This window comes from Babylonia areolata, chromosome 3, assembly GCF_041734735.1.
Source record: "Babylonia areolata isolate BAREFJ2019XMU chromosome 3, ASM4173473v1, whole genome shotgun sequence".
NCBI lineage: Eukaryota > Metazoa > Mollusca > Gastropoda > Neogastropoda > Buccinidae > Babylonia > Babylonia areolata.
Genome location: NC_134878.1, coordinates 30313541 through 30326787, shown reverse-complemented (window position 1 = coordinate 30326787; position 13247 = coordinate 30313541). Strand labels below are relative to the sequence as shown.

Genomic DNA, 13247 nt, shown 5'->3' with positions numbered 1-13247 from the left:
ATTTTTCTACAGAATTTTGACAGGAACAACCCTTTTGTTGCCGTGGGTTCTTTTACGTGCGCTAAGTGTATGCTGCACACGGGACCTCGGTTTATCGTCTCATCCGAATGACTAGCGTCCAGACCACCACTCAAGGTCCTCAGTGTGGAGGGGGAGAAAATATCGGCGGCTGAGCCGTGATTTGAACCAGCACGCTCAGATTCTCTCGCTTCCTAGGCAGACGCGTTTCCCGGTCTAGGCCATCACTCCACTCCACTGTGTGTGTGTGTGTGTGTGTGTGTGTGTGTGTGTGTGTGTGTGTGTGTGTGTGTGTGTGTGTGTGTGTGTGTGTGTGTGTGTGTGTGTGTGAATGTTTGTCAGTGTGTGTGTGTGTGTGTGTGTGTGTGTGTGTGTGTGTGATTTGAAGCTGATATCATGTTTTCAGTTGTACCCTCTGATAACTGACTTCAGTGCTAAATCAGCCTGGTGAAAAACCAGCAAAGTGTAAAGACTGACTGATGTAACAACACGATGTTTCAGATTCTGATACGAATCAGCCAAAAAGAACATCAAACGAAAACGGAAGACAGAAAGAGAAAAGAAGAAAAGAAAACTCATTTTATAGTCTGGTGATGAACCATCCGATTTTCTTAAAATAATAATAATAATAATAATAATAAGACGATGAAAAATGAATGAATGGAAAATTACGTTGATTTGGTTATGTATAGTTAGACAATCTTTAAAGATAATCTATGAAAAAGAAAAACAGCAAAAGGATGAGTATCGAGTTAGCCAGGTGGCAGCTGGAGACCCGACCGAAGTCAAGTCCCCAGCAATCCAGTGCTTCAGGCTCATTGGAAGTGAACATTGTTTGATTGACCCACCCAGCCACGGTTCACCCCAAGTGTCTATTTTGCCGCTGATCTTTTTGATTGCACTTAGTGGTGGTGCAATCACGGACCTGTCTATGTCTGTGGATGGAATGTGGTTTTACACAATCTTCACGGACATTGCTGCACCTGAGAGTCGACTGGTCGCCGTATGTACAATTACGTAGAATCACAATATGCATTTGCGTGCGTGCGTGCGTGCGTGCATGCTTGTGTGTGTGTGTGTGTGTGTGTGTGTGTGTGTGTGTGTGTGTGTGTGTGTGTGTGTGAGTGTGTGCGTGCGTGTGTGTGTGTGTGTGTGTGTGTGTGTGTGTGTGTGTGTGTCGGCCGGTGAGTTACACTGTGTGTGTGTCCAGGGACGATGAGACAAGAGAGTAAGCGGGGACTCCATATTGATAAATAACAAAAAACAAACAAAAAAACCCCTCTTATATGGAGAGAAAAATAAACCGAGTGGCCTTTTGTGGTTGCAAGTGGAGTTAGTTTGTTTTTATTTTATTTTTTATTTTTTAGAATTATTATTATTATTTCATAATAATAAATCATATTTGCAAACCTGTTTCAATGTATACCATAGGAAAATGTTCTGTACTTCTTCGGAAAGAGTGAGAAATCCTCTTGAGAAATTTCCCATAATGATGATGATGATGACGACGATAACAATAGCCATGGGCATTGCAATTGAATTTCGAAATTATTCGGTTTAAAGATGTCATTTATTTCCCTTGAAAACACAAACATGGCAGTCACGGAGGGACCACTTAGTAAATGGACAAATGTCATGAAAGGCTGGCAGTACCGCTGGTTTGTTCTTGACAGTATTTCAGGCATTTTATCGTACTACACTGTGAGTAAAATCTTTCTAAGTTCTCTAGAATGTAGAATCGTTCCCTTTAATTGAAAATCCACGTTTGTTGTTGACAACAGTCGCATGATAACGTTAAAAGATGACACGCCTACTTTCCCTTTTCACTTCACTCAGGAGAAATCTGTTTGATAATTTTTGTTGCAGTTTATAGGAACTGATATAAATTAACGTTACTCACATGAGCATTTTACATACCACCTGAACCCTGAATGAGACAATTAAATATCTGCAACCTCATCCTACAGTTAGTACTGGATGCTGTTTGTTTGTTTGTTTTTTTGGTGTGTTTTTTTGTTGTTGTTTTTTGGGTTTTTTTTTTGTTTTTGCTTTTTGCTGCCCTATCATCTGCATCATTTAAGTTGCATTACTCCCATGCCGGTCATTCTGAGCCCCCCGCCCCCTCCCTCCCCCATACATGGCCACACCTGGATTTATCTGTCAGGCTGTGTGGCAGTCCACGGGGAACCATCAATGTTAGGTCGCCAGGAGGCCACACACCAGAGGAGACCCTGCACTGTTGCTGAGTCACTTCAGTGGTGCTTTTTTTTCTAATTTATTGTACTGAGGACACCACCTACCAAGCCCCCAACAAAAATGGCTTAGTTGTGGAGCCAGATTGAGTTAGCTTGGAGTGGAAACTGCCACCATATCCCTCCAACAACAGACCCCCATGAATCTGCCAACACTGAAGACATTGACAGTACTCACCCCTATCATGGAAGCGGAGGGGTATCGAAACTGAGGTCACCATGACAGCAGGGCATGAAAGGAAACATAATTTGTGACTTTTTTTTAATCAATATTTTGAAGATGAAAGAGGATGGTAATGATGGATGCTGCATTTTTTCTTTCTTTCTTTTTTCTTTCTTTTCTTTTTAAGATATTTCTTTATTCTATAGCAGATGTAGTGTCACATACATTGATCAGTTTGCGTGACCTGCTTGTCTGTTTTGTTTGAAAGACCTGTTAAGCATGGTAAGCAAATCAGCTACGTTGTCCATGGCATTGGTTATAAAAGAGCAATAGTAGGATCAGTACTGGCACCACAACTTACGGATTCAGAATAAAAAGAAACCATAACGTTTCTGGTTTGGCATAAAAAATAGCTGTCAGTTGATTTTTTTAAATCTGTATTTTTGTGCTTCAGAGTCTGATGAAAGCAAGCTTGCTTATTTTCTTTAGAATATTATTTCATACACTTAGACTTATTAAGTTAATAGTACTCTTAGCACGTCTGTATTGTTGTTTCATGTCATGTCATTTTGGATTAAAAAAAAAAAAAATCATTACTTTTCAGTCCAAGGAGAAGATGGTAAAAGGAACTCGTCGAGGATGTGTGAGGCTGAGTGTAAGTTTTTAACAGATCAGTTTTTGTTTAATATTTAGAAGTAAAACTTGAAACTTAAAACTTGAATAAAAGCATGAAACATTGATGCTCACACACACACACACACACACACACACACACACACACACACACACACGTCTGTGCACAAGATTCAGTGCTATATAAATACCATTATTATTACACACACACACACACACACACGCGCGCGCGCACACATGCACACAGTACACACAGGCACACTCATACTCTTGGTGTGCTATTCAGGAAGAAGCAACAACATGCCTTGCCGGTGCTTTATTATTTTTGCCATTGTCAGAATATATTTGAATGATTATTAGTAATCCTACTCAGTGGAAAGACAGTTTATACTTCTAACTGATTGTGTGCAAATAAATACATGTCACGTATACAAATTGTAGCCAGAAAGGGCAATGAGCAGTTGTTTACTAGTGATAGAAATCTGCAACACCATCCATATCAATCAAATAATCCACTTCAGGCTTTAGTAAGGCATCAATTTTGTGATTACAACAAGAAGCAGAAGAGCTCTGAAATTTGAAAAAAAGAAGAAAAGAAAAAAAAGGGACACTAACAGCACTGAATAATGTTATGCATTGTCTGTCACATAGAAATTAGAACAAAACATCTTTTAGTTTTGTTGTTGTGGCTATTGTTGTGTGAACACAGATTTATGAATGTTTGCATATCTTTGCAAACAAGTGGAATGATTGAATATGTGCCTTTTTAGCTTGTGCATTTTACAAATGAAATTAATTAACTTCAGGGTGCCATCATTGGAATTGATGATGAAGATGACAGCACGTTTACAATTACAGTGGACCAGAAAACATTTCATTTTCAAGGTATGTTCTTCTAACTGATTGTGTAGAATTTTTCAAACATAATATGAGCAAACAAGTTAACAAGCAAACAAATAAACAACCACACAACCACACATACACACACACACACACACACACACACACACACACACACACACACACACACACACACACACACAGTGTTTTACAGATTCTGTGTTGTGATATTATACAATACATGATATGAGAACATACATATATGTTATTTATATGGAATTTATGAGCACATCCTCTATTTTCTAAGAGAGCAGTTCTATCAGTTGATCAATAATGTAGTGAAAGTTTTTTTGTTTTTGTTTAAATTGATTTGAAAAACATAATGTAAGCAATGCTTCATAGAAATCAGACCCAGGTAGTGTGTGTGTGTGTGTGTGTGTGTGTGTGTGTGTGTGTGTGTAGATATAGCAGTTGGTATAATTTCTTTTCGTATCTTGGACTATACAAACAGAGAGATCTATGACTGTCCATGATTACACAAGTTGGGAATAATACTTTTTGATAATGCACAAGAGTGAGAAAAAAAATCCTGAAATTGCTACTCTCAAAACCGGAGATTGATTCAATGACTGTGAAAATAAAAAGCACAGAAAAATGCCTGTATAAGTACAAGGCTGCGCACAGGAAAACATGCAGTTGAGAATTGCATGTTATGAATGCAGTAGAACTCATTGTGTATTTTTTGTCTCGGGCCTTTCTGTGTTTCGCATTTGTTCTCATTTTCTGTCTGATAGCCCGTGATAGTGATGAACGAGAACGGTGGATCACTGCTTTAGAGAGAGCAATTGAAAAGCAACTGTCTTCAGCATCGGTGAGTACATGCTAAGATAATTAGTTCTTAGACTGACAAAACAAAATGGAATGTGGAGCAACAGTTGCCATAAGCAAGACACACACACTTGTGCCCAAGTTATATTTGATACATGAGACACGAAAAGACACTTTCTCACTCACACAGCATATTGCATACACACACACACACACTCACACACACACACACACACACCCACACACACACACACACACACACACACTACACCACACCACACCACAACACAACACAACACAACACAGCACAACATGCTTGCATGCGCAAGCAACACAACACAACACGCTTGCACGTGCAGGCAACACAACAACACAACACAACACATGTTTTATGTATAGAGAGTGATAAGTCGATAGATATGAAACACACACATATGCACGCATGCACGCACACACATGTATTCATCTGTGCATGCTTGGCATAAATAGGTAATCACAATGCATTATGGGAATCTGCAGGGGTCAAAGTGAAGAATGTAACACTAAAAGCGTCCCTGAGCCTGGGTTGATTTAGCATAGGTTTTGTATAAAATTTTCCTTTTCATTTTTGACTAGAATTTACTCAGATTGGTAGTTTAGTTGATAGACAGCAGTAATTATAACTTAAAGACAGATATATATGTGTGTGGTTTGGTGTGGTGTGTGTGTGATGTTTTTTATTCATTTTTTCTTAAAGAAAGCTTTTGGTTGAATTACATTTCAAATTATTGCCAGTCTTGGAGAGTAGGACTTCTACTTTCACAGCATTGAAAGTTTTCTAAAGATGTGTGTGTGTGTGTGTGTGTGTGTGTGTGTGTGAGTGCATGTATGTGCGTGTGTGTTCATGTGAGTGAAACAAATTAAGTTTTTACAGTTATGAGAATGTGTGTGTGTGATGGCATGTGTTTGTGTCAGTGTGTATTTGTGAGGGTGTACACACACAAATGCACACACGCACTGGTCAAGTCAAGTCAACATTTTTATTTCAAGATGGTAATTGAATAAGCAACAACTGCTTTTTTACATCAAGCCATCTAGATAATAAACAAAACAAGTATAGATAAGAAAGAAAAGAAAAAAGAGGACAAATATAGAAGGGGAAAAAAAAGAAAAGAAAATACTAGCATTGTGCGATAATGAAATGCACAGTAGCATTCACATACCCCCTCATATAACACAAGTAAACCGCCAGCCAAAACATATACAAAACATTTCACAAATAATGGTTTAGGTGGCAGCTGATAGATATATATTTGTGTTATTGTTCATCGTTGGCACAGTTCATAAGATGATTTTTGATATTTTTCTTAAACACATTCTTATTCTTTATATTCTTTGAAATGAGTGGAAGGTTATTCCGTAAGTTTCCAGCAGAGTATAGGAAGCTGGATTTATACAGGTTATTTCTAGGTCTGGGTATACATAACATATGGTTGTGTCTGTGGTCATTAGTTTTAAAAGTTTCTGTTATCTTTCTGGGAGCATTTCCATATATCACATTATGCATACAAACAGCCCTGTTGAAGACCAGCCTGTTGTGGAAAGATAATACATTAAGTAGTTTATAATCAATATGGCTCAGAGAGCTCGACTTCAACAATACTAATTTTAACGCTCTTTTATACATACGATGAATAAATTTTAAGTTTGTATTGCTGCAGTTGTCCCATAGAGTTCATGCATAATCGATAATTAGCAGAACATGTGCACAGAAAAAAAGCTTTCGTGAATGAACGTCAAGGATCTTTTTTATTTTTGCTAATGGCGTATTTTGCTGGAAAGATGTTTTACTATGTAAGTCATATGGTCAGTCCAAGACAGATCTTTATCAATAAAGACACCCAAAATCTTATGTGTTTCTGCCTCTTCAATTCTGTTTACACCTAGGAAAAGTGGTTTGAATATGTGTTTCATCCTTTGTCTTTTTTGTCATGCAGCTACATACTTGCATTTAGTTTTCTGTGTGTTGAAGGACATATGATTTAATTGTGTCCAGTCACTAAGTCTCTCAATGTTGTCTTGAAGATCATCTGTGAGTTTGCCTGCATCTGAATTGCTGGAATGAAATGAGGTGTCATCTGCGAACATTTCACATTTACATGTCATGGAACAAGGCAAGTCATTAACATAAATAGAAAACAATATTGGCCCGAAGATGGATCCCTGTGGTACTCCATGTTTGATTGATTTAAATTTTGAGGTTTGATTATTTACTGCTACTGTTTCCTGTCCGAAAGAAAAGATTCTATAAGACAAGTAAAATCCGGTGTTAAATTATAAACTTCTAATTTACGTATTAACAATGAATGACTGATTACATCAAAGGCTTTTTCAAAATCTATAAAAAGAAGACCTGTAAATTTATTTTCATTAATGTTGTGCAAAATACTGTCAGTAAGTTGTATTAGAGCAGTGTGGCAAGAAAGGTTTTCACGAAAACCAGACTGATCTTCGTGGATTAGATTGTTATTGACAAGGTACGCATTCGAACCTTTTTGCAAGTGTTTTTCGATAGGTTTTGATAGAACAGACAAGACAGAAATTGGTCTGTAGTTTGATGGATCAGATGAATCACCTGATTTGCGGAGAGGAATGACTCTAGCTTGCTTGAATTTTAAAGGAAAATATTTCTTATCAATACACAAATTATATAGATATGTCAGTGTATCAACAATAACAGTGGAAGAAAGCTTTAATACCAGCCCATCCAACCCGTCCAAATCACATGTGCCAGACTGTTTTAGCAATTATAAACTCTTACTAACATCTAAGACCGTCATCGGTTGGAGACTAAATGGAACATTAATTTCCTTTGAATGAACATACTGTTTTAAATCATAGAGGTCATTTTCACTGGTTCTATCGTTTGGTATAATTTTATCAGCAATGTTTGCAAAGTGATTATTTAAGTGATCTGCTGTTATATCTGTGATAATGTGTTGGTTTTTTGATACATGTTTATTATTTAACATGTTAATGGCTTTCCAGATTTTACGGGAATCTTTTGTGGAAACCAACATTTTTTGAAAATAGTGACATTTGGATTTACGTTTCATTCCATTTAACTTATTTCTCTGTTTCTTAAATTGCTCCCTTGTTCCATAGGTATTAAGATAATCTCTGTAAAATATTTTTCAATATTGATTTCTTTAGTTATCCATGGTGGTTTTGTTTCTTGTCTAGCTCTTTTCCTTACAAAAAGTGCATGTTTGTTGTATACAGCAGAGAATGTATTTATTAAAAATTCAACTGCTTCATCAGGATCTCTTATCTGGTATATGTAATCTAAAGGTGAGTTTGCTAGATCTGAAAGAAAAGCATCTTCTTTTAAAGTTCTTGAAATTCCTATAATATATTGTCTTATGTCCCACCTTTTGAGTTCTAATATTATTTCTGAACTATGTGAGACAAATAGGGTAATGGTCACTACAGCCACATGGTGGAACACATACCTCGACAGTGTTTTGTTTTGTAGTTGTGATCTGTTAATGTGGATTTGCTTACAGTTACACATGTTGGTCTGTCAGTCAATTGTTCTAGGCCATGCATTGAGTAGTTCTGATACCATTTTGGTTTGGGTTTTTGTAAATCTAAATTGAAGTCTCCCAAAATGATAGTTTCATAATTAGATATTATCACATCATCCACAACAGAACTAAACCTATCCTCCCAGTCTGTATTCTCTGATGGGTTTCTATATACAAATCCTGTTAAAAGAGATTTATTGCCATTTATCTTAATTTCAACCCAGACTGTTTCTACATTATAAGCTTCAAGATTACTTAGTCGTTTAAAATTTAACGAAGATGCAAAATATATAAGTAAACCTGTAGTTTTGGGTTTCGTTGGGTCTGATCGAATAATTTGGTATCCTGGCATGTTCATATCTGCATCTGAAATGTGTGAAGACATTTGAGATTCAGCAAAGCAGAAAAGATGAAAGTGATTACCAGAGTTATGAAGGATGGTAGCAATATCTTCCTTCTTGTTTGTTGCATTGTTTATGTCTAAGTGGCCTACCCAAAGTCCCTGCTTGGTTGGCCACGAAATTGATGTAACTGACATGGTTCAAATCATTAGAAGATCAAAATTAATTGCGGACGATGGTAGCCTTCTAAGTTAACACTTGTGTATAAGTACAAACCCAATATAAAGTGACCAGGTCACTACAATTAATAAGTTAACATGAAAGAAGACAAAATCACTGAAGCAAAGTACAGTGATAAGCTTAATAAAAGTTTAAGAAAACGAGGAATTTAAGCAAGAAACAGTTCGTGCTTTCAAATACTGAAGAAAGGTTACAAAAATGTGGACAAAAAGAAGTCCAGTATGAGTACAATGACAGCAGGCAAAAGGTTATCAACTGCTGAACAAGGCAATCGTTTCGACATTCGTGACTGGTGCATGAGGGCCTGAGTATTTACAGTCATAGCTGCACATTGGTCAACATCTGACCACTGTACACTTCCCATTCACACAACCAACCAAATACCTATTGTGTAGAACATATTTGCATATTCATTTACACAAGTAAACAATATTAGTGGAGTTTATCACAAAGGAAAAAACACATGGCTAATTATGTATTGGATGGACTTTGGAAGCAGGGGAGTGTGTGTGTGTGTGTGTGTGTGTTTGTGTGCATGTGTGAACATGACGTTTACTTCTGAAGTGACTTATTCAGCCAAATGTGTATTACTATTATATATATAAATACATATGTATTTGTGTGTGTGTGTGTGTGTGTGTGTGTTGTTTTATATGTGCATTTGATTATTGTTTTTGCTACAGCAAAAAAGTCATCATCTGATTACTCCTGAACAATTTGAACACAAGTTGATGGAGACAGATGCTTATCTTCAACTGCTCATTGAGCAAAATGAGGTAACCATGGACTTTTTTGCAGGTGTATTTTTCATCTGTGTGTGTGTGTGTGTGTGTGTGTGTGTGTGTGTGTGTGTGTGTGTGTGTTCTTAGATTTAATGATTTTTCACTTTGAGCGATTAGTGTGTGTGTGTGTGTGTGTGTGCATACTCGCGCGTGTGTGTGTGTTGTCTAGGGTAATAGGGCAGATGCCTGTCAACAACTGCTTGGCTTCAGCTCTTCATTTTTGTATTTCTCTTTTGTCTGTCTGGTTTGTCATTGTCTCCCTGTGTGTGTGTGTGTGTGTGTGTGTGTGTGTGTGTGTGTGTGTGTGTGACCATTTTGTCAGAAACCAAGTTGTCGTGAGTATAACTATAAGTGGAACACACTTTGTTGTGGCAGGTCATGAGTACCTAATAAAACAGAGCCTCGGGTGTGTTTTTTTCCTTTGGTGTGTTTCAGTATCTGAGTTCTTGTAATGTTTACAGTCTGCTTCTTCATTCAGATCATGTGGGAGCGTTTGAGTGACTGTGACGGTGCAAGCCAGCAGTTTTGAGTTAACTGTCTCTCTTTTTCTCCATGTTCCTCTGCTGTTCTGGAAGGAGGAATTTTGTTTAATGTCCCGTCACACATATCGGTGATTGAAGACATTTTGTTAAAGTATTTATGAATACATTTGAGTATTATCGGTTGGAAGGGGTGGGAGATGTGAATGAATGGAGAGTTGAGGGAAACTGGGTAAATGAGGGTGAAATGTGGGAGAAATTTGAAAAAAAGAAAAGAAAAAATATTCCAAATACAATTTCAGGAAATTACTTAAAGGACTTCGTAAAAGAGAAGTCGTTAAACTGACAAGCGAAACAACTGATAATGAATGCAGATAGTCAAAAACATCAACGTTCTCAGTCACTTGTGAAGACACACTTTCGTGTACATAAGGCTTCATCAAGCTACAGTAAAAAAATTATATGCTATTCTGTCTCTGACCTCCTGTCAGTCTCTTCCACCATACCAAAGTACTTGTTTTCTTGGATAGCATGGAATATTAGTTTTGTACAGATTTTTTTTTTTTTTTTTTTTTTTTTTCAGACTGTGCAGAGAAGAATCAATGGATGCGAGGATGTGGCCACAAAAGAGAACTACAGTGTTATCAATGTCACAGCTGATGTAAGTCATTTAAAATGAAAGAAAAACTCATTTTGAATACTTTCTTTTGTGTGTGTGTGTTAGCTGTTTTTTCTTATTTTGCTGTTTACTTTATTTTGAATCTGTTCTCTCTTGCTTCAGAATTTTAATTTTAACTCTGTGGTGACTTTTTTTAGGTGTTGTGTGTGGGGGGTGGGGGTCGGGGCGGGGAGGGTGGGGGTATTGGGGAGTTGTCGTTTTCTAAAACATTTCATGATGTCGATAGCTATGGTTTTGCTTTGTTGAAAAGAGAAGAGATAATTATGCCTGAATAAGGATGAAATTGCAACTTTCGCTACATCCTTTGATTTCAGAGTACATGAGTTGACTGTCATTTTGGGATGAATATGCACCCTGCCGCCCCCGCCCCCCCAACCCCCCAAATGACACACACACACAGACACACACACACACACACTCACACACACACACACAGTGACACATACAGACACACGTACACACACACACTCAGTGACACACACATACACACACAGTCACACACACACACACACACACACACACAATGACACACACACAATCAATGATGTACATGCACACACACACAAACACAAACACACACACACACACACACACACACACACACACACACACACACACAATGACACACACACAATCAATGATGTACATGCACGCACACGCACACACACACACACACACACAAGACCAAAACACACACACACACACACACACACACATGCACAACACACACACAAATGCTTGGACACAAAACTCCCCTGCTCCCAAAGTCTTTCTCTTTCCCCCTCTTTTTCTTCTGTCTGTCCATGCCTGTGTCTTTTTTCTTTTTTCCCCCCATATTTCTGCCTCTGCTTCTGTCCTCTTTATGTTCTCTTTTATCTCTTTTATCACCCTCAAGGTTTTATTGAATTGCTTTTATGTTTTTAATCATGTCATGTTCATATGTGGGTTTTTTCAAATGTGTGTGCGTATGTATATACATATAGATATATACATACATATAGATACATACATATATATACATACATATATATACATACATATAGATATATACATACATACATATATAGATATACATAGAGAGAGGGAGAGAATAATATATCCAAGCCCAGATGTCTTAGTTTTCCATAAAGAAGTGGAAGAAGTGTAAAAAACCAAAACAAAAAAACCCAACCCAAACTAACAAAAAAAAACCACCCAACAAAACAAAACAAAACAAAAAAAACCCCAGCCTTGGTTTAACTGTGAACCTTTAAAACTGATGTATGCATGGGATGGGCTGAGTTGGTGGTTTAAAAAATCTCTACTTAATGTCGGTCATATTGTTCCTCCTAGACAGAAGTTAGTATGCACAGTAAGCCACAGCTGTTTCGCACTGTATAGTGCTTTTATTGATTTTTGGTATTGTTGCAGGCCATGATTGACGCTATCAAGCATGCCATTGTAATGCTGCAGATTGCAAAGGTAACTTATTTTCTGGCAAATGTCTTAGATACTTAGATTTGTGTATTTTGTTTACTGTTAATATGTACCTCAGTTCATATTTTGTTTGCTGTTAACTTGTGTGTACTTCATTTATTATTTTGCTTGCAGATATTTTGCTTACTTACATTTGAATATGGATTCTTCTGTTGCAAATTCAAACTATATTGGCAGGTAAGTCTTGTATTGTTGTTATTTTTGTTATGCTGAGAAAAGATCTGATCTGAGAATGAGAGAGGACAGTTGAGGTTTTCTGGTTTACTCTTTTGATGCTCCTGTTTTGTGTCGTATCACAAGTCTGCATATACCCAGCATGCACCCCCAAAAAAACAGAGTGTGGCTGCCTTCATGGCAGGGTATATAGATAAAACAGTCATAAACGTTAAAGTGTTACATGTCTGTTTGATGTATGTGTATGTGCATGACTGAAACCTGGCTGAATTATCCAGGAAACAAATGATGAGCGCCCAGTGGCAGCTCTGTCGGCTCTGCCCAGGTGGGCAGTCTGTTGCACAAATGTTTATAAGTGCTTAGAGCTTGGTCTCTGACTGAGGTGAGGCCTGTATATGTATCCTTTATCATCATCACTGATGTTGGGGCCCAGTAGTCTAATGGTTGAAGTGTTAGACTTTCCATTTGTGTTGGACATTCCATGAGAGGGTTCTTGGTTTGATCAGGGAAACAGGCAATTTGATGTATTAAGGGTGGTGATTTTTCTGATTTCCAGCATCAACATATTTGTAAACCTTCTAGTGCCTTTACCCCCCACATGTGAATGCAATTGCAAAAGATTAAATAGGCATGTTAACGATCTGTAATACATGTATGTCAGTGTTCAGTGGGTTATGGCTGCCTCTATGTCAGGCATAAAAGGTCACACATGTAAAAGGCCACTTGAACATACAGGTAAATGTAGATAACTGCAGCCCATATGCCCAAAGAAAGGA

General features: G+C 37.5%; 1 protein-coding gene across 3 annotated transcripts in view; it reads left to right on the top strand.

Moving 5' to 3' along the window:
* The first annotated feature begins 1599 nt into the window (after positions 1–1599).
* Positions 1600–13247, top strand: part of LOC143279930 (oxysterol-binding protein-related protein 9-like) — a 39980-nt gene continuing 28332 nt past the window's right edge. For all 3 annotated transcript variants that reach the window (XM_076584271.1, XM_076584270.1, XM_076584269.1), the window contains exons 1-7: positions 1600–1719; positions 3038–3088; positions 3873–3951; positions 4701–4777; positions 9565–9657; positions 10726–10803; positions 12232–12282. In XM_076584271.1, coding sequence (XP_076440386.1) covers positions 1612–1719; positions 3038–3088; positions 3873–3951; positions 4701–4777; positions 9565–9657; positions 10726–10803; positions 12232–12282 — 537 coding nt within the window. In that variant the 5' untranslated portion in view covers positions 1600–1611. The remainder of the gene's footprint in view (positions 1720–3037; positions 3089–3872; positions 3952–4700; positions 4778–9564; positions 9658–10725; positions 10804–12231; positions 12283–13247) is intronic.